Source organism: Brugia malayi (assembly GCF_000002995.4).
Source record: "Brugia malayi strain FR3 genome assembly, contig: Bm_v4_ChrX_scaffold_001, whole genome shotgun sequence".
Taxonomy (NCBI): Eukaryota; Metazoa; Nematoda; class Chromadorea; order Rhabditida; family Onchocercidae; genus Brugia; species Brugia malayi.
In genome coordinates, this window is record NW_025062479.1 from 17,030,873 (window position 1) to 17,051,472 (window position 20,600).

Here is a 20,600-nt window from a genome sequence, read left to right on the forward strand (position 1 = left end):
ATCACTGTTTAGGTGAAGTGATGAACTTTTTTTGCCTACTAATATTGTGGATATTCCTTTCGGCAGGTATTCAAGGCCTAATCGATGTGAGCTATAAAAAAAATGTAACAAGCAATCCTATCTTAAATGAGTGGTGTACCACATTTCGTGTTTGACAAAATTTGTAGTGTTTATTTCAAGCTTGCAACTTGATGTAGTTGTAATGAGTAAGGAAATGATTGATCCAAAATATGTATTTAAGGGATAATGTATTTAATGAATGAAGAGCACACATTGAAGGACGGAAGAAGTGTCATTCCGTGAAATTCATATGTCTTTCTACATTTCTATAGCATTATAAGATTTCTCGGTGGATAAGTTAGTTTCCACTTACGTTGTATTGTTAGATTCACTACCGCGTGCCGTTATTATCGCTCTGAAAAGACACGTTCTAGATTCCGACTAGAAATATACCATAGCTCAAATTTCTTCAATAGCTTTTTCGATTATAAACATCCCATGCTGCTGAACTCTTTCAAATTCCCGGTGTTTTGAAATTCTTGCGAAAATCCCTTGATTAGTTGTAGATTTTGAGAATAGAATTGAACACAGAATAATAGGTTTGTTGAAGGTTGGAATCAAATTCAGTTTCATCTTTTTTTAACATTCTGCGAATTCAAAATAGATTGTATATTAACAAATGCATGATATTTTCCTGTGGTGTTCGTGTTTATGTAGAACTGTTGGTCCCTCGCATATCACACTTCTTTTTTCTTCATCCCAGATCTCTTAAATTTATTTATGTGTCAAATAAGTTAAAACTTTCATCACAATAATAAATATTATGATTGTTGATCATTAATGAACCAACCACAGAAGGACATAGCCTATCATGGAATCTAATCTCTTTAATCATCCGGTCATTACCGTTATAAGTCTAAAAATTGCTCACTGCAAGGTTATTTTCTGAGAATTTCGCGCGTTAATCCTTAAAATTTTTATTTTAGCTAAAATTTCATCCAAAATTTTGGATAAAAATTCATCCTGCATGCAATTTTTTCTTATTTCTATGCATCCAGTAAAGATTCTCCGAATAGAAAAAGAATAGAAAAACTCCAAATAATTCAGTACACGAGTGGAGATTACGTGTCACATGTATACCTTAGTAGGATGTAAATAATAGACGAGAAGTGATTCTTATATATTTTGCAAAAAAGATCGAAAAGGACATTCAATTAGATTGCTGTCACTTTTTTTTCATGGCATTGTTATTTTATTTATAAAATAACAATGCCATGTTGTTGACATGATTTGATTTGTACTTTAACGTGGTCTGTAAATATCGCCCACCCATATAATTTGCAAAAGTAAACTGGAATTTTCTGCTTGGTGATGAAATACATTTGCACAACAAAGTAATGCACAGTTTTCACATTGTGGAAATCTATGTATTTCCATGTTTATAAAATAAAATTTGTCCGTTTATAAAAATGCTATAATTCTTAATTTCAGCTTTATAATACTGCTTTATTTTTTTTCTTTTTCATTCCTTCAATCTTTTGTTTAATTTGTAATTTAGTTGAAATTTCTTAATATTTAAATATCTCGTTTTTTCTTTTCTGTTAAATTACACACAGACAAAAAAAAAAAAAAAAAATAGACTGATCTAATGCATATATTGATTGTACTCAATTCATAGCTTGGAAATTCACGACATAGTAGATTCTGTTTGTTATGGTTCAGTGGAAAATTTTACAGTGTTAAGTAATATTAGGATGACATTTTTTTCTTGTTGCATTGGGCATTATTTAATTTTTGTGTTAGCGGGCATATGGATTAGATGAGTGGTAAGTAGTTTAATTTTTGTAAACAATAATTTTTGGTGAGAATGCAGTTAGCTTAAAAAATCTTGTTCTCGCGGAATTTAGATTTCATTACTTCGGCAAGTTTAGTGGTGATGATGTAATACGTAGCACTGTTCGTTGATTAGTGATGGTAAACATAGCTGTTCCAGAAAAGATCGATTGTGCCAAATGCAATCGATCATTCTTCTTCGCTTCACGTTACTTTTTATTCTAGTTTTTTCACTAAGCGTTCGTTAAATAGGTGTTCCAATTCCAATATCGTGAATTGCCGTTAATTTTGTAAATTCTTCTTATCTTTACCTTCATATATTTTCAAAATTAATGTGTCAAGACTTCAAAGATACTTTAAACTTTCGGTTTTAAATTCCTCTCCTTTTCTTAGCAAAATAAGCGTTAATAAAGCCAAGAATCCTTTGATGCACTTATAATATGAACTTACGAACAGAGGAAGATAAATGTTTAAAGCTCGCTTAATCATTCATTTAAATCCTCTTTTCAGAATCAATGGATGACGTATGGCGACACGTTTTTCATTATTTTACTACGCTTGAACGGATTCGTTATGAGCGTGTATCAACAGGATGGATGAAACTTTTACGGGAATACTGGAAACAGCTAAATGAAGTGGACACAAACAAATTGTGCACTGATGTATGCTTGAATCATTGGTCCGATTGTGTTCGAGCTGTGTTAGGTATTTTATATCTCATGTGCTTTCTATAATGATCGAAAATATTGAAAAGTTTTTAGCGATGTTGATTGATTGAATTCTTGTGATTCCAGAGACTATTTTCACAGTGCAGGTTGTTTACAGTTAAAATATTGCAGTACGATGTTCACCTCACCTAGCATCATTCAGTTTCGGTCACGATAGTCAGAAAACTTGCGATCGGAGCACGAAGAAGCAATTGCATTCCGATGTGCTTGTCAAACTTACACAGAAAGCTCCTTCACTCAGATCATTTCATGTTGACAAGTAAGCCAACCATTTCGCATGTTTCCATTTCTCTTAATAGTTTGCTATTGCAAAATTCAATCAGTTTCTTGTTTTCTTATAATTATCAATGAATCTTTGTTACTATCAGAAATTTGGAAAAATGTGGCGAGCAGTGTAAAGTAATTTCATTTTCTTAATTCTTTCAATTAAAAATTGATGTTTTGTTATGCTTAACTATTTTAATATGTGAAGTTTCTTCGGTGAAAGTCTTTCAATGGTACTTTTGCCTTATTAAATTGATTTTAAATAATGCTTCTCAGAACAACAAGGGATAACTGATATAAAGAAGCATAGGTTTGAAGCATGATTTTTATTATTAATTGTATCTTTTATTCAAGATAGATTTCAATTCTTTAAGTACCATCATTTTCAGTTGCTTTCTTTCCAGTGATTCTATGGATCTATTGCAAAAATTACCGTCTACGCTTAAGGTGAGAAATTACCACACCTGTGCTTAGGGAGTTTTCTCAGTGATATGTGTACTAAACGAATTGTCTATGCTTTACAGGTGTTCCGTCTAGAATGTTGTATAATTGACTGTAGTGATCCGCATTTTGCCAATTCATGTTTTCTATCGCTGCTCGATAATTGTTCAACATTGGATGAATTTGTCATTACGGTTTGTCCAACTAGTATTTTTAGATTAACAATTTCTTTCCTCTTAAAGATATGGTTGAACAATCAATAAATATGCCGTACAAGATTCCTGAACTTTTCTCTCAGAATCTAATATGCTGTAGTGATAGTTGCAGTTACAAAACAAAGAGACAGAATACAATAAATAAATGAATTGGAGATATGTGATTTTTATAACTAAATAATATTGATGAATATTATTAATTTGCAGATTAATTTTTCCAAACATTTGGTCTTTATAGCTTTTCACTAACTTTTTCGTCATCAAAAAAGGAAAATCAATTTCTAGCAATGCTGTCATTGAATAATTTGTCTTTGAAACAATGATCCTAATCATATTACGGTCCAATATATAGATAAATACAGCTGTAGTTCAGTTTGCACTGAACAGGAACTAATTTGTGCATGTTAAAAACTTTATTGAATTAGTGATGGGACATCAAACTGGAAAAGAGTTCCTTCATTAACAAAAGGAATTCATGCGAAAAAACTGCATTCTTTTCTAAGAGAAAGTGATGTTAAATGCTTACTTTGATGCTCAGAAAGTGCTATATGGAAAGAATGCTTTGCTTCTCTAATAAGTTTATTGCGTTCAAGAACTAAGGAACATATTAAGAGAGTTTATTGGAATATCACTCCATAATTTATTTTTATGGCTTCATGTAGTTCTCAATTTCAAAGGTAAATTAGAGGCCATTTTTAGTTGATGATATCTGTGATTCAATTATTTATAAACATATTATACTTTAGCGTTTATTACCTCATTTTTTTCATAATGTTAAGGTTTGCTGCATAAAGAATACTGAACGGTTGTTGTTAACATGCTGAAATGTTTTCGAAGTATTAGACTTGAAGTCACATCGTGGTTCAGTTGGAACCTACATAATTGTTGGTTCATTTATTTTAACGTTTACCTTAGCTCTACCAATTTTTGTTCTAGTTTCAAATTTTAGGGTCATGATTCATGTTACGGTTATTTGTACATCGATGATGACTTCATGGAACATATACCGTCAACAGTGTCTATTCTATGCATATCTGCCGGTGAAGCGCTTAAAATTAGGAATGCTAATTTTGTTTCCAAATTTAAAAAGTAAATCGGTTAAAATAAAATATATCTAATTACTCCTATTAGAGCTCGTATGTTACTCCACATACTTTTTAGCAAAATCAAATTTCAAAATGAGGTGTTGTTCAAGCATTGTTACAAATGATGCAATGATTTTTGTGGCATTGTTTTTTTACACCTAATGAGTCATTTGTAGCACTGTTTTATAATTCAGTTAGGTATAACATTAATATTCAGATTTTTTCCAGACTACGCTTATTTGATGCCCAGTATTCATTTTTGAGCCTCAGTACACTCCAGGATCTAGTATATAATGCACCCAATTTATTATATCTCGATTTATCCAATTCTCCGTTTATAACAGATTTCTCACCAATTGGAAAATTATCAGAGCTTAAGTATGACTAACTACCATTTCCTAATTTTAATTCAGAAGCAAATATAACTTTTTTTTTATTAAGTTTTTAAGCAAATTATTTTCTAAAAACTACCGAGATTGTTGTAGCCTTCACGTTCTTTACTTAAACCTTTTCATCTCATATTTCATCTTATAATTTTGTTTTCATTTTTGTCTTTATATCTTAGATGAGATGCTTACCCGTTATCTTTATCACACTAATTACAGAAGCTTGCTATTAAATGGCAATTGCATTTATTTAAAAAGTGTGCAGTTGAATGCTATAATCAAAGGTTGTATATCACTGGAAGTATTGTCACTGGAAAGATGCTCCAAACTAAGGTTTGACATTTTCTAATTACTTATAGATGTCTGATGAATTGTGATTCCGATTTTAGCGCATAAGCTTTATTCTAAAGTGTAAATAATGTTACATTTATTAAGCAACGAAGACTTGAAGATAATCAGTAAATGTTCAACCTTGAAGGAGTTACATTTATCTGGTACAACTATGACAGACGACACTCTGACTTGTATTGCTTTTGGTATTCCGTTACTGGAGGTATTGGATATCAGTTACTGCAAATCAGTTAGTCATTTATGAAGTGTAAAAAAGCAAAAATTGATTGAAGAGAGGAATTTAAGGTTGTAGGGGATTAACTGTTGGTTAGCTGCATACGACTAAATCATTTAAATGTGGATGACGTAAAATGTCAAGTCTATACAGAAAATACTCTTTAATAAAAATGTTTTTATTTAGTAAGATTTAATTTTTATCCAACTCCATGTTCAATCGAAATTTGAATAAATTTATGTTTTGTTTCGAATGACTTATATTTCATCGAAGGTATTTTTAGTTGACATCAAAAGGACTGAAAAGCTTGACTATGTTACAAAAACTAGATCATCTTTGCACTAATGGAATCTATGATTTCGATGATAATTTGGTAAATTTGATCCGTAATTGCCGACCTCACTGCATCATAGAAGCGTTTCATTGTCGATATTCGATGAGTACCAGCGAATTGTTTCAGATGTAACTGATCCTTTCTTTCTTTTTCATTTATTCCAGCAAAACGAATACCATCAATTTAATAATATTGACATCTTAGAATTATCATTTGCGAGATTCATTTGTAGTGGTGATAACAATAGTTTGTTCATGATAGCAGTAGCTTTAATTTGAATCAAACTGATGAAGAATGAGAAGAGAAATTAGTACTTTGGTACTACTGGGTGAAGTTATAAAGCAAAAATCTGAATTCCATATTTTTTAAAATACAAATTTGCTTCTGTTAGCATCAAATAATTAAACTTTCAGGGCATTTTTGAAATCGATGATAGAGCCGGAGTCTGTTAAAAGTACCTACCAGATATCTCGTTATCGCTACATTTAATAATCGGTGATTTCTTACTCTCTGCTTACATTTTAATACTTTTGTACTTGATAGTTAATAGATGTTTAAACGCCAGTTATTTAAAACTCGTTATTTTATTTGACGTGTTTTAATATTGAATGAACGACGTGTTTTAATATTACTTCCCCGGCTTTATTGGTGCGGTTAATTGATTTACTTAGTCGAATGAATTAAAAAGATACTCTATCTATTTTCATTTTTTTGAGAATATTTAAGGGAATATTCTATATATTTTCTGTTGTGTTCAAGAATTATATTATTTTAAATAAACGAGCAGTCGTAATCCTCTTCATTTTTTAAATTTAAAAGAGATTGTTGCCTTCAATGAAGATATGCAATATGCTTTCTTAGAAAAGATGAACCTCAATGTCTGACCAAATACTTTCATTTCATCTTATTTTTACAATGTTATATTCATTTATATGTTGGAGTATAAGTTCGGTTTGTCATTCGTAAAATATGTTGAAAAAATCAACTTGTTTTTGTACTGTAGAAAACAATTTTGGAAAATTTTCATACTATAAATATTTGGTATTTGGTTACTGTGTCGCAGAATACTGTAAACATTTCAGTCAAATAGTAAGATTATTATAGATGAATCTTGTAATAACACTGTGTAAATGAAAACACTGTAACTCCCACGTGACCTTTGTTAGTTGTATTGTTACTGTAAATCAATGGGATTTTCCCTGTATTCGTTCAATAAATCAATATCAGTCAACCATCTCTATAGAATCTCTATAGAATATAAAAGTTATCTAGTATCACCAGAAATCGGATATTCCCTATTATTGTCTTACAACTCTATTGGATAATATTCCTTCAACTAATTAACCTTTGACAAATTATTCTTCTGGTTCCAAGACAAGTTACTCCAGACAAAAACTTTTACAGCAAATTTGGTATCACGAGCCAAAATAGAAGCTTTTACAAGTGTCATATCTAACAGTATAATTAAAAGAGGGGGAGCAGCAGAACTTCAACAAACTGGGACAAGAAGAATCATCATGAATAAATTGCGATCTCTCGGAATGCAACATAGCAATTCTTCAAAACGACCAATAAAGGCTGGCTTGACTATGACCACAAACTGTCGAGAAAGAAAGGAGAGAAACATGATCTAATGGTTGGAGTTGAGGAAGGTATGGCAAGATTAGTAACTCAGTATTTCAAATTAAATTCATCTTAAACTCAAAATAATGTGACTCGTGAACAGGAATCATCTCAAATAAATCTCGAAGTAATAGTAAACTTACCTTAATTACTACTACCTAAATTTAATAGTGTTCGAAAATGTTATGGCAATTCTAGAATAATTTTGATGCTGTGATGCATTTTCAAACTATACGAAACATCAAGAAACTGAATTATTTAATGCCTTGTTTCCAAGAAGACTCTCCCTATTAGTCGTTATAATATTGCTTCACAAAATTATGACGTTATAAGGGGAGATAAGGAATCGCCCTAGTAGGAATTAAATTTACAAAGAGAAGAATTAACCACACAATTAGAAAATCGATAATATCGAAAATTGATCAGTATTGGTACAGTTAGTCTTATAATATTATCTAAATAGATTTTTAGTAGGGTTCCTGTGAATATTTGGAATATTTGAAATATTCTGTGGCATAGCAATCACATATCAAATATTTATAATATGGAAATTGGAAGTTAACTAATTTTCCGAAATTGTTTTCTACAATGCAAAAACAACGTGGTTCTTTCACCACATTTTTATATTATAAAGCTATTTTAGCTTTTCGATACACTTTAATTCGGAAGAACAAACTAAGTTTATTTTTTAAAGCTTAAGATGACAGAAGCACATCTCACAATAACAAATTGTTAAACTATATGCATGGTTAAATAAGTATGTTGTTATAAATATGGTTAAAAAATTATCTCCGCCCTAGCAATCAGTAATTTGAAGAGGAGGAATATGTATATTCCAAAATATAGCTACTTCCTATTTAACTTTGCTGCGGGGAACTAAATGATTTCTATTTACCGAAAAATTACAAGCGGTTTTCTCTAGATATACACGCCAAGGTTGAAAAACCACCAAGATGAGATGACTTTCACTTTTCATTCAAATGTGATGCGGAATGGCGGCAGAGAAAACAAAGGACAGCACGGATGGAATACGGAGAATGACGCGTTATTTACACAGTAAATTTCTATTACAATAACCACTTGCCTGCAGCAATCGTGGTCAGTGAAGTGTCTCGGTAAATAATGTCACTTGATGGTAGCGGTACTTAATGTGTACAGCAGTACATAATGTCACTAACGAGAATGTCTTTGATAGTTACGCTTGTGGTTTTTACTTATTCAGGTATTTTTGAAAATTGCGAAAGTGAGATGAATTTATGGATTGATTAGCACTTTTATTATCAGATATTTAGCTGCACCCAAAATCTACTGTTGAACTTTTTTATTTAATGTCATAAGAATTCAAATTTCTACAATAAAGTGTTTTTAACAATCCAAAATGCTCGACTGAATAATGCTCTTAAGCTTATTAATCAAACATTTGAAAAAATTTTACAATTCACGGAACAAGTGTAGCTACTAATGTCTTTTCTAATGACAGAACTGAGTGCAGAAGTTATGCGACACAAATATTATTATTACAGCATATGGTTGTACACCTTTCGATTATGATGCTATCACGCAGAATGTGGCGCTACGCTCACACTATGCTCATGGTGAAAACACATTCAAATCACAGTTAATCACTATTAGTAAGTGATACGAGCAGTAGCAAAAACAAATTGCAAAATTCTCAAGAAAGTGTTTCAAGATTTTCTTTCCAAATGAATAAAGAAAGAACTCTTTCGATTGTTAAATAATCATAAATTGAGTAAATCACAACACAGCCATATCCGAAAACATCTCTCTTGTCTCTTTGCTTATTTTTGCATTTGTTGATTTTTATAATATTATTAGCAGGTTACTAATTAGAGAAATGAATAGGTAATTCAGTGGAGGAGAATGGATTCATTGAAAGGACTAATGATTTATTCTGCTATAACTTCGATTCCAGTTGTCGGTGGCATAATATAGATAATTTATTGATGAATGATGATTTAAACTGGTATCGCGGTAATGGCTTTCTAGATCGTAATCGTTTACAGGTCCACATTAACTCTCCTATGTTTTCCTGTTCAAATGCTAAGAAGTGAATATGTCTCAATATTTAGATGTCTGATTACCAAGTTAGAAATCTAAATTTCAAAACCTAGTTAGAAAAGCGGTCTTTCACAATCTTTTTTGTATAAAATATCAGTTATATTTTTGCAAAAAATATAGGCTTGATTTCAGTGGATCAAGATTGTCTAATCAACTAAATAAGTATATGTTCAGTAAGTGGTAATTAAAGATGACGGCTGAATTAGGGGGCTAAATGCACTTTAGAAAATAATTTGGAGAAGCATTAATTTATTACATTCGATTAATTAACATAGATTCATACAGGTGTCGACAGGAACATACAGTACACCTGATGGGACTTATGCTATTGTGGCAACAGATCGAATTATGCCCACGAATTCAAAAGCAACACTGATAAGCGATGTGGTAACTTGTCAGCTTGGACCGGGAGAACTGCGATTTATGTAAGCACGTTTCCGTATAGATGCCAGGAAAGATCTTAGAAAAAAGGGTAATAACCTTTGCCATAATTTCAACTTTTAACGAAAATAAATTCAGAGGTAAAAATTTGCTAAAAATTCTAAAACTGAAAGAGTAAATGAATAGGATGGGTCATACAAAACTGAATATTATTACTAATCTGACTTGGCAATCTGCAAATTTTCATGATTTCAGGTACTGGATTAGTCCAGAAGTAAGAATAACGGTATGTCTAAAACGTATAAGTCAACCGTATCCTAATTTCGATTTTTGCACTAGCCCGATAAGAGGAGGCAGTCCAGGACCTGCACAACTTAGCATTGATGACCTTGGAAGTGAACCATTTCAGGTTAGTCTAGTTTTGAACTGAATGATTGAAAATATTCAAGCATTTTCTGATTCATTCATTACTGACCCATATAATTTGTATAATGTGAAAGCTGGAGAAATTCCGACTAAATTTTCTACTAGAAATCAGAAAAAAGGCGAAGTCATTCCCACGAATTTCTGTTGCGGAATATTAACTTCAAAATCCAGTCTCATTATTCTGACTCTGTAGATTTTTTTTAATACTGTCTGAAATTTTAGGCTTATATAATTTTTTAATCCTTTAATTTACTTCCAGAGAAAATTTCACTTAGCTTTGTAGATTCTGATTCAAGCTGATAATTTCATATTTCACTCTGCTAATCTGGAAGGCGGTTTTGCTATTATTGACAACTTGGAGTATTATGGCGATCTGTGTTCCGATGCTGCTATAGTTCTAATCAATGTCCGAACTGTATTCTTGGATTTAAATTTATTCTTTGGCATTCAATACTGATTTTAATTTCTTTTAATTCAAAAAACATCAGAAAGAAATAAGGCTGTCGTCCATTTTCAGTTTCCATTTTCAGTAAACTTGTATTTATATTCATTCAGATCAAACTTTTACTTCTGTGATTTAATTTGTTTTGTAGCGAGATTTCGCCGCATCGCAAGTTATGCACGAAGGTGAACTATCGCAAATTCCCGACATGAGAAACACCCTTACGGTTTATAAGCCTGTATGTGAGGTGCTGAACTGCACTTTCGATGATAAGGACGATCAGTGTGGCATAGATATTTTAAATTCACTGTGGTCCGTTGCACGTGCTAGTGTTGGCAGGTCGCGGGTAGAAAACATTTCCAGTTTGTTCTATAAACCAGGTGAAATAAACTCCTCCTGATTTGGAATTTTGAGGAATGAACTGAAATTAAAGACAGTAACTAAACTTAAATTATTATCGGAAATGTGAAGTATTGTTTGATGTGTCATGCAGATGATTCTTGAAGCTAAATATTATTGGATTTTCTTCATTTCTATAATCTTAATTAATTAGTAAAAGGATAGAAAAAGAAAACTCATTTATTTGCAGCTGGCTCTTTTATTTATATCGAGGGACCTATAGCAAAGACTCGTCTTTATACTGTATCCTTCCAATCTACTATTGATTTCAACTTTGTTTTTGCTTATTACAAAACTTCAAACAATTCAAAACTTCGGGCTATTATCAAAATGAGTGAAGAGCCGATGGAGAAAATTATTTTCATGGTATTTCATCCATTCACTTTAAAATAGCCCTTATTTTCTTAACAAATACTATTCCAACTCAAAATCATATAATGCATCAAAAACACATTGTTCTCTTTTGAGTCTTAGATTCTTCATACTTTACTCGAAATAATAGATTTGCAGATTCCAATGCAGAAAAAACAAACCAAAAGATGGTATCGAGAACTGATTTCATTACAAGCGGGTTTCTACGACTACGTCAGTCTATCCATTAGTTAAACATGATTGCCGAAACTGCCATTTATATTCAAGATATTCCTGTCTGCCCAAAAAACAGGGAGAAGCAAACAAATACCCTATGAAGGAATATGTAAAATTCGTAGTGAGGCGGGAGTCCTACGTGTAGTAGCCCTCTAATGCGAACATACGGTACGACACATCCCTAGCCTCGACATTGTTCAAGAGTCCAAACTTGTCCGAACTTCGAATCTAACAATACCTCTAAATCGACGCCAAGAATATTTTTCAACATTTTACAGGCAGCTATAGAGATTCAAGACTTGAATGAGGACGAATACATTGGTATTGCTGAATTCTTGGTGTTGGATTCACAGAAGAGGTCAATCTGTTCTCAGCAGAGGAATTCCTGATTTCATCTTTTATATTTTTATATCTAATAACGTAAGTTCCACTACCAAATGTGAATGCTTAAATAAACTAATACATTTTTACAAGTCGATAAATTTCAAAAAACATTTGTGATTTTTCATACTCATTCTTAAAAAAATGACATTTGATACCATTAAATTCAGTTAAGTAGTTCTTGGAAAAACACTACTTGGACAAATGAACTTCTGAATGAAATGCAAATCATGGGGATTTCTTGAGTAATAGAAATGATAAAAAATAAATAATACAGAAACCCTCCTTGCTTTCTTTTGAAAGCAGCTACAAAAACAAAAAAAAGTTGTTACAAAGGATGTCAAATGGTAAGAATAATAAGTGATTGCTAGTCATAAATTAATCACTCAAATCATACATTTATATTCATATAATAATGCTAACACAATATCTTTAAAAGAAGAATGTTTTCCACAGCTAGTGGTAAAATGTACAAATCTTAGCAAAACTGGTAAAAAAGCAAATTAGATGAACTGTTTGAGGAATATAATAAAACTGAACAGGAAATTTTAAAATCAATTTTCAGACTATGAATTAAATTTCAATATTGCATTTTCCGTAATGCAATTAGCATACAGTAGCAACAAATTGTTATACAAGAATAATATCTCAGATGCAATGTAGCCCCATAAGATATATATTGTTAAAAACAGCGAGGTACAAATTCGAATTTGATAAGTCTAGAAAATATGAAGAATTAGTTTTTTTTTTAAATGAAATTCATACTTCCACAAAAGGGTAATAAGATCCATATGAACTTCATGATTGAACCTTCAAAACAATAGTGGAATATTTCAAATCCTGTGACGTGCAATAAGATCCAAAAATGCTAAAGCTGTAATACCAACTATCTGATGAGACGCGGAGTGACCTTGAAAAAATAAAAGTATTGTGAAAAGGTTATATTTTCCAAAGACTACTCTTTAATAGAGTGCGAGAATATTGAATCACGACGTCCAAGTGAGGGTAAAAATGTAGAAGTGGAAAGCATCTGTCGAAAACCCCGAGTCGGAATGGTAAAGCCGGTAGTATGTGTTCTTCCATCCGGCGACGTCCTTTCAAAGCTTTCGTCCACTGGATGAAGGTTACTGCGAGAATGCAACCGTGACAGTGTATTCGATATACTCAAGTGCATAGTAGACATCGCACGCCTGAACTGGCTTTGTGGTCGTGCACGAGGGGTTCCTAATGACTGATATCCACCAAAGGGATTTCGAACTCTGAAAAGAAAAGACGGTTAAGATCATGACTGAATAGAAGTATCAACTGCTTTATAGTGAATTGATACTTCTATTCAAGAGTGAGAGAAGTAAAGCTATGGACAATTTCTACAAGTTAGAATTCTAACGAGAAATTATGTTCACGAAGGCATCCAACGACCGAAACGAGTAAAACTCCCTTCTTCTGTCCTACGCCTGTTGAAAGATTTATTTTCTTGGCAATTACAAAAGACAGCGTTTAAAATACTGAACGAAGCTAGGAAAGCACAAGTAAGTGTCCTTATCTGCTTGTTCAGGATGAAACCATTTTTTATGGGGAATTCCTTCAGTATCTATTATGAATATGTAAGTTAAGCAATAATTGCTTACGCATGATTTAATGCTTTCTTGATAGTTGTTATATTTTCTTTGACACCTAATGATGAGGGATCTTCGTCGAAGTCCACTTTCTCCACCAGTGTATTCCTTCCCACCAATTTATACACCTGCGATAAGAGTATGATTAAATCAATTAGTATAACTCCCGTATGACCAAACAGTAGACAGAGTTTGAGAGAAAATAGAAACTAATAAATTGGAATTAGGAAAAAACTTTACCTGATCTGCAACTTCGCGTAAAAACTTTTCTAGCTCTCCTTCCTGATTTTCTAAGCATTGTGCTACCCAAAAATCTTCACCCTGGCTAACTCGGAATGACAGAACGAACACACCATTTATATCTAAATTTTCTTATAGTTTTACAGAATTTATAACTGACCTATTTGGATTTTATATAATATAAATAAAAAATGGATCAGAGAATCATTTCCAATTTATTATTACTGAAAAATTACTATTGAAAATTTACGCGTGTTATTGAAAAATTAAACATTTACCAGGGTGTACAAGACTTTGTATTCTACGAATGGAAGCCAGCATATACTGCTGATGATGCTTATATTTTTTTTTTCCATGCCGCAATACAGAAAAGGACAGTTGTCGTGTGAGAGAATAATTTGAGAAACTGCGTCGTGTTGGAGTGTTGCTATCATCATTTCCTGTTCGCACCTTAAGAAATCAAAACAAATTTCATTCGATATATCCGATCTTAGTGCTTCTCAACTTCATCGAAATTGTGCTTTTCAGTTATAGAAAATAAAAGTTTTGGTGCTAATAACTTCTACTGAATTCTCATGCATTTAATTTTTTGTATCAAAAATTACCTTAACAATTTCTATTAAATCATTAAACAAAAATATAGCCATTCGTTTGTTCCGAGTTTTGGCCCATTCATCCTCACCTCCCAACGACAAGACATGTAGTTCAGTTTTTAATGTTCGAGCGCTTGATAATATATCAGCCTGAAACCATTCTAAGACTATTATATTTTCTAACTGCAAGACTAAATTGAACTTCCTGAAGCACACAAGACTACTATAAAATATTCCTGTACTCAAACATGCAAATTCTACCGAATTATATGCATTCCTGAACAACCTTTTAAATTGTTCATGTGCTAAAATTTCTTAATCGTTACGGTACTACATTAGAAACATCTCAGGAAGAGTTTGCTGATTTCGATGAACATTCTCTCCTTCTCCTCCAATGAAGCTCGAAATCCCATATTAGTTTTAAGATGGTTACCGTAGTAAACTTACAGGACATCGTTCAATTTCACTGGACAACTTGAAGATCATTGCATAAGAATCAGTCTGCCTGCGCGACTCGTTCGCTTCTCTGCAGAAACAGAGAATTTTAAACTTTTAAGGATTACTTATACGGAAGAAAACAAAATTTCGCATTTTTTTCAAATATAATTGAACAGAATTGTAGAAAAAAACACTTCCAATGAATAAAATATTACGTGAGAGCTGCTTCCACAGCTCGTTTCGCTTTAATCAAATAAGCATTATCCGGATTTTTACGATCTGTCTTTTCCAAAATAGCTGCAAGACAACTATATCTTCATTCAGTTAGGAAGAACTTTGTAAATTCTGAAGATAAAAATAAAAAATTAGAGGAAAACTTCCTCATGACAACGTTTATTCGACAGGCTACTTTGCTTGTCTAAAAATAAGAAGCAAGCATACCCTTAAGAAGTAAGACCACTGAATGCAAGCGTTGTACTGGTCGCACTAATAAATCGGGTAAACTGTTTCGTTGACACTCCATTCGACTTTCCGCAGCCTTAAAAGTCATTTCGAGAACTTCAAATAACTGATTAATGATGAAAAACTTTTTGATATACTTATTTGGTATAAATATGTAATTTTTATAACAAAGCACTTTTTAGCTATTGGTATGGTTTTATGTAATTTAAGAGTTAACTGAAACGAATATTGAGAACGGTTTTCTGTAAACCTTATCACAACTATTATAAAAAATACCTTTAAAAAAGCATGGAACTTTGGTTTACTCTGATCGCATTCATTCAGTGTCTGGATAGCTGTATCATAATTATTGATGAATGCTTTATATACTGGTGTCAATTCAGCAGCATGATCCAACCAGACCTATGAAGAGAGATGCAGGTCTACGAGCAATAAAGAGAGGTTTAGCACTAGTATTCGAAAAATTATTTCAGATTATCTTATTACTGCTACATTTGTCCATAATACTGCATGGAACTTGAATTCTAAAATGGAGCAAATAAGAGCATAAATTCTCTAGTTCTAAACACATCATATGTTTTGCACCATTAATACTTAATAGTTATACTTTTAATTAAACTGTTACCATCAATGAGAATTTCTAATATTCAGTTTTCTTACGGTTATTATTGCACAGTGTTCTCTATTTGAATTATTTATCTACTTCAAAAAATGTGAATATTGTTAATAAAAAAACATTATTATTTCAGTAGCTCTTATGACCTAATTATAAACTCTGTTAAAAAATGGCAGTGATAAGTGGTACTAACAAAGGTTAAAGGAAGACGATGAAAATGAAAGAGTTGATCACAAAATACGTGTTTCTCTCTGCTACATACCACATCGATGACAGATCAATCTACTTCAAAAAACGTGAAATAAAGTTAAAAAGTCAAACCTTTCCAATCAAACGTTCATTCATCCAATGCATTATATAGCTCTGGAGTGTCCGACAAATATTCTCGTGAACATCGATTAGTGGAGGTATTTTAGCGAATATTTGGCTTATTTCAGCTTTTGTGAGAAGCCCACTATCCAAATTCGGTAACTGCGCTTCAAGGGGTTCCTTGAACACCTGTAATATTTTGACAATTTAAGATAATTCAGGAAAATAAAATCTGCTCAAAATAAGAATTAGGAAAACAAAAAGAGCTGGAAGGAACGGAAAAAAATAGTCCGAAACAAGATTGAAAAAATGATGGAAAAAGTACAAATAAATAATGTTAGCCAAAACTATAACCACTACTCACTTGAATTCGTACAATAAACCACCTAAATTTTTTACGTTCAGTAAATACGAAAACATGATTATATCAGAAATATACCAATTCTACAATACGGATTTTTATGACCACTATATTTACATACAGTTATAATAACAGCAAGGACAGACAAATACCTGCACAACAATTTTCAATGCTCTTAAATAATTTTCCTCAGTTTCAAGCATTTCTTTACACACAGCATATCTTTTGTTGAGTTTTCTTGGAGAGCTATTCAATATTTCAGAATCATCCGTTGATAGCAAATGCTCTGAGTAATCTAAAATTAGTAAGATACGTAATATTTGCTGATTTTCTAACAATAGATGAGTGCCATCTGCAATAACATTACACTGAACCGACAATTCCGATATATTCCAGAGAAGTAAGGACATCATAAAACTATTAGTCACAGTTGAAACAAGTTCAAAATAGTTATTTTGAATCTTTAACAAAAGTCAAAGCCCTTATAAAAGTCACCAACAAACAATAGGCAAACCCGGAAGCGCTGAACAGTTACTGCTATCAAGAACTTCCATAGATGACCTGAAAATAATCTTTATCACATCGTTACATTAAATAATCGAAATATTTATTGAAAAAAAAAAAAAAAGTAGTCCACAATAGAAGATAAAATAAATGCTTACTTGGATACCGATTTCCCAGCTCGATTAGCTAACTCAGCAGTATTTGGTGAGAGCGTGGAGTTCTGCTTGGTCCGTTGACCCTTCCACTTATATATGGTTTCATTGGCACAACAATTCAATTGTACAGAGATCCAAAACCACTGGAAATGATATAATTCCACGTAACAATAATCCTTCCTATCAGTAATAAATAAAAATAAATAAACTTTGAAGACAGACTTCTCCGGAAACTAAATGCTGCTTCGCATCACATCCCTCTACTTTTGCATCTAAAGATGTGGAAACCACGATATGAGTCGCTTGTTTCTGATTTGCAGCTACTTTTCCTTCTAAAAAACAAATGAGATAAAAAAAAAAAATCATGATACGAAAATTTAAAAACATTTTTTTTGGATCTCTCATATAAATTCACTTGAAAGCACGTAACTTGTCAGCATTACTTGAATGCATCTATCCCGCACACGAATCTTATTTACACCAGAAAAATCAGGTCAATGAGTTTGCAAGTCCTAAAATTCAAAGCAGAACATATAGTACATGTCTAGCAAGTGCTCCAATCCAAAAATTTCCGATAAAAAGTTACGAAAAGGGAGCAAAAGGCAGCTTCAATGCAACCAAAAAACATACTGTTTTCTACGGTTTTTTCCTTCATTTCGGTCAGATCTTTCTCATCGTAGGCGACAAACCACAATGATAACCCGCAAAATGGTTCAACCATGTATTTGTTCATCTGAAAAAGCTCAAAATCTTTAAAATCTTAAAGAATAAAGTTCAAATATTCCTTAAAAAGGAAAGATAAGATAAAAAAGTCAACGAACAAAATCAATGGTAGTGACGCTGATTTGTATAGAATTTCTGGCAGCCCATGCAGCCCTCAACCAATCTAAATGCATTACACGACATCCAATTGATACTGCCATCTGCAATACTATACTTTGATATTTTAATTTGCACTTCTGAAAAAGTATGAGCTTCACTTATCATCAAGGCAATTACTTTTGTCTGCTTAAATCACCTGCCGAACTGTTGAAATTCATAGGAAAAATACCCTATATGTTTTTCCTCTAGCAGCATCAGTGATTAAATGGGTGGTAGAGGCAGAAAATACTCGTTGCGCGCTGCCACCCATGAAATGTACAAGATCAACAGCTTCGCGACAATTTTTGGTTGAAAGTCCCGATAAAGCGATTCGAACACCAGACATAGTGTCCGTGTAAAGTGGACGGTTTGGTCGAGGTACCAACAAGGGCTGAAATACGACATTAATGTATAAAGAAACAAAATAAAAGCATGAACCTGTTACTGAAATAAATACAGAATCTATCAAACGGCAGAACTTCCTTGAAAATTTTGTAACTACATTTGAAAATTGCTTTTGCTATCAATTTCCTACATTTAAAAATCCAGAAAATTTGGAGAGATATATTTTGTTCGTTTAATTTGCCAAACAATCGTTTTTGAACTAAATCGCTGAATCAATCAAGTTATTAATTAGTAATACTTTTCCATCTACGGCACGTTTCCGGATAATTGCTGGACCAATAATTGGTTTTTGACAAGAATTAAGATATTTGAACCAACGACAATCAGTGAATTCACTACACAGGAAAGTGATGTCAGTATCTTTTGTAAACTCATAACCATCTTCGCTTTCCAACAATTCGATACCGAAATGATTCTGCAAAAATGATTGTAAGATCAGGTAAAGCAACTAAAAAAAAAAGAAAAAACAAAAAGAGTACAGCATCAATTCAAAGTCCATAAATATTACAGCATAAGAGAATCAAATGAAATTTATACATATCATTGATTCCAACAAGTAAGGTGACAGAATTAAAGTACAATGGTTTCTATTACCTTTAATAAATCTGTAACTTCTGTATTACTTCTAGCGACTCCCACAACACAAACTCGATTTACCCTTCTGATCTGTGACGCTGACCGAGCAACAGTGTTTTCTCCTATAAAGATTTTTGCTCACTTTTTACTATCGCAAACACGAAATGCAATGTAATATATTTACATAATCATGTTTTAAAAAATCTGACAATTATAAGATAGCCTGACTATTTAATAGTCTGGCTATATATGTAATTAGTTTATATGTACAGAGGAGAGCTTTTTGACAGCTAAAAGGTGAAAAGGCTTCATTCACTGACATGGCTGTCTCTGCTGAATTGTCCTGGTCTTAGCCTGCCAACACGGAGCAAAGTAAGGTTGTAATTCAGTGATGTAAGACGGACAGTAATTTTCAGCTGTCCTTGATGAAAGAGAAGAACTGCTAATAAGGCGCTTCCAACTATTTGCAGCTATTTATTGGTTTCTTTATTTATTTATGCATCCAGTTATTATTTCGTTGACACATTTGTTTACTGACTCATTTATTTGTTTATTTGGACTTCGCTTAAGTCATATGCCATATCGAAAATATAACTCATATTTGGACCAACTTTAAGTAAGTTTCGGTGCTATTCCTTAAAATTGATTTAAATCCCAGTTATGTAAGTCCACTTCCCCAAGATTGTAATAACCAATAACTTACTATCTGTGAAATTTTCTGTGACTTCTAAACTGAGAAGACTTGCCGCAACCTCCGAACTAAGTACACTTCCCTCGCCATCCATCGACGATCGTCCACTTAAATAAATTTGAAGAAAGAAGAAAGTCGACCACCCACTCCTTCAATATTTCTGCAAATAACAACTGTTGCTGAATCCAGACTGATAAAAGAAAACATTGTTTCAGCTTTTATTTTGCATCTCTCCCTGCTTTTCTAAAGTTAAAATCCACTGAGCACCGCAAGCATAATGAGTCTTTGCAACAAAACGGTCTGCCAATGTTTCATGCTTTATTCAGTATCCTATAGAATTATTTCCGTTTTAGTACAGTGATGTGGAGTGCTGTCAATCTTTCCACGGATATTTAATGGAAATATGTTGAATCTCGCCTTCCCCCTAAGCTCGTAAAACCTCCCGAAGAAAGTCACAAATAACGAACAACATACTCTGCCAAAAAACGAATTTAAATTTAAAATGACAAGTTTTCGTGACGAGACCGAGTTCTTATTACTAATTACCGGAAGAACTAATAAATAAGGCCTGGACAATACGGTGTAAATGCCTTCGCACAATTT

General features: G+C 32.4%; 3 protein-coding genes across 3 annotated transcripts; 2 read left to right on the forward strand and 1 right to left on the reverse strand.

Moving 5' to 3' along the window:
- Positions 1–2,348: 2,348 nt before the first annotated feature.
- Bm9514 (Uncharacterized protein) lies at positions 2,349–6,340 on the forward strand (the record flags this gene model as incomplete). Its single annotated transcript, XM_001897882.2, has 10 exons — positions 2,349–2,538; positions 2,673–2,820; positions 3,215–3,272; positions 3,350–3,460; positions 4,431–4,570; positions 4,795–4,944; positions 5,172–5,285; positions 5,388–5,532; positions 5,801–5,979; positions 6,265–6,340. The coding sequence occupies 10 exons, from the start codon at positions 2,349–2,351 to the stop codon at positions 6,338–6,340; spliced, it is 1,311 nt and encodes a 436-aa protein (XP_001897917.2).
- A 2,126-nt stretch (positions 6,341–8,466) lies between these two features.
- On the forward strand, positions 8,467–12,178 carry Bma-mam-7 (Uncharacterized protein; the record flags this gene model as incomplete). The annotated part of the gene is made up of 10 exons (XM_001897885.2): positions 8,467–8,530; positions 8,998–9,105; positions 9,347–9,498; positions 9,839–9,978; positions 10,190–10,343; positions 10,644–10,775; positions 10,954–11,182; positions 11,392–11,567; positions 11,712–11,786; positions 12,068–12,178. The coding sequence occupies 10 exons, from the start codon at positions 8,467–8,469 to the stop codon at positions 12,176–12,178; spliced, it is 1,341 nt and encodes a 446-aa protein (XP_001897920.2).
- Positions 12,179–13,125: 947 nt separating this feature from the next.
- Bma-ect-2 (Uncharacterized protein) lies at positions 13,126–20,091 on the reverse strand (the record flags this gene model as incomplete). Its single annotated transcript, XM_001897886.2, has 20 exons — positions 13,126–13,429; positions 13,799–13,914; positions 14,027–14,148; positions 14,305–14,476; positions 14,632–14,769; positions 15,067–15,145; positions 15,273–15,354; positions 15,499–15,595; positions 15,796–15,921; positions 16,457–16,633; positions 16,958–17,100; positions 17,320–17,366; positions 17,468–17,607; positions 17,687–17,796; positions 18,095–18,197; positions 18,286–18,387; positions 18,516–18,716; positions 18,969–19,145; positions 19,325–19,428; positions 20,010–20,091. The coding sequence occupies 20 exons, from the start codon at positions 20,089–20,091 to the stop codon at positions 13,126–13,128; spliced, it is 2,622 nt and encodes an 873-aa protein (XP_001897921.2).
- Between the last annotated feature and the right edge of the window lie 509 nt (positions 20,092–20,600).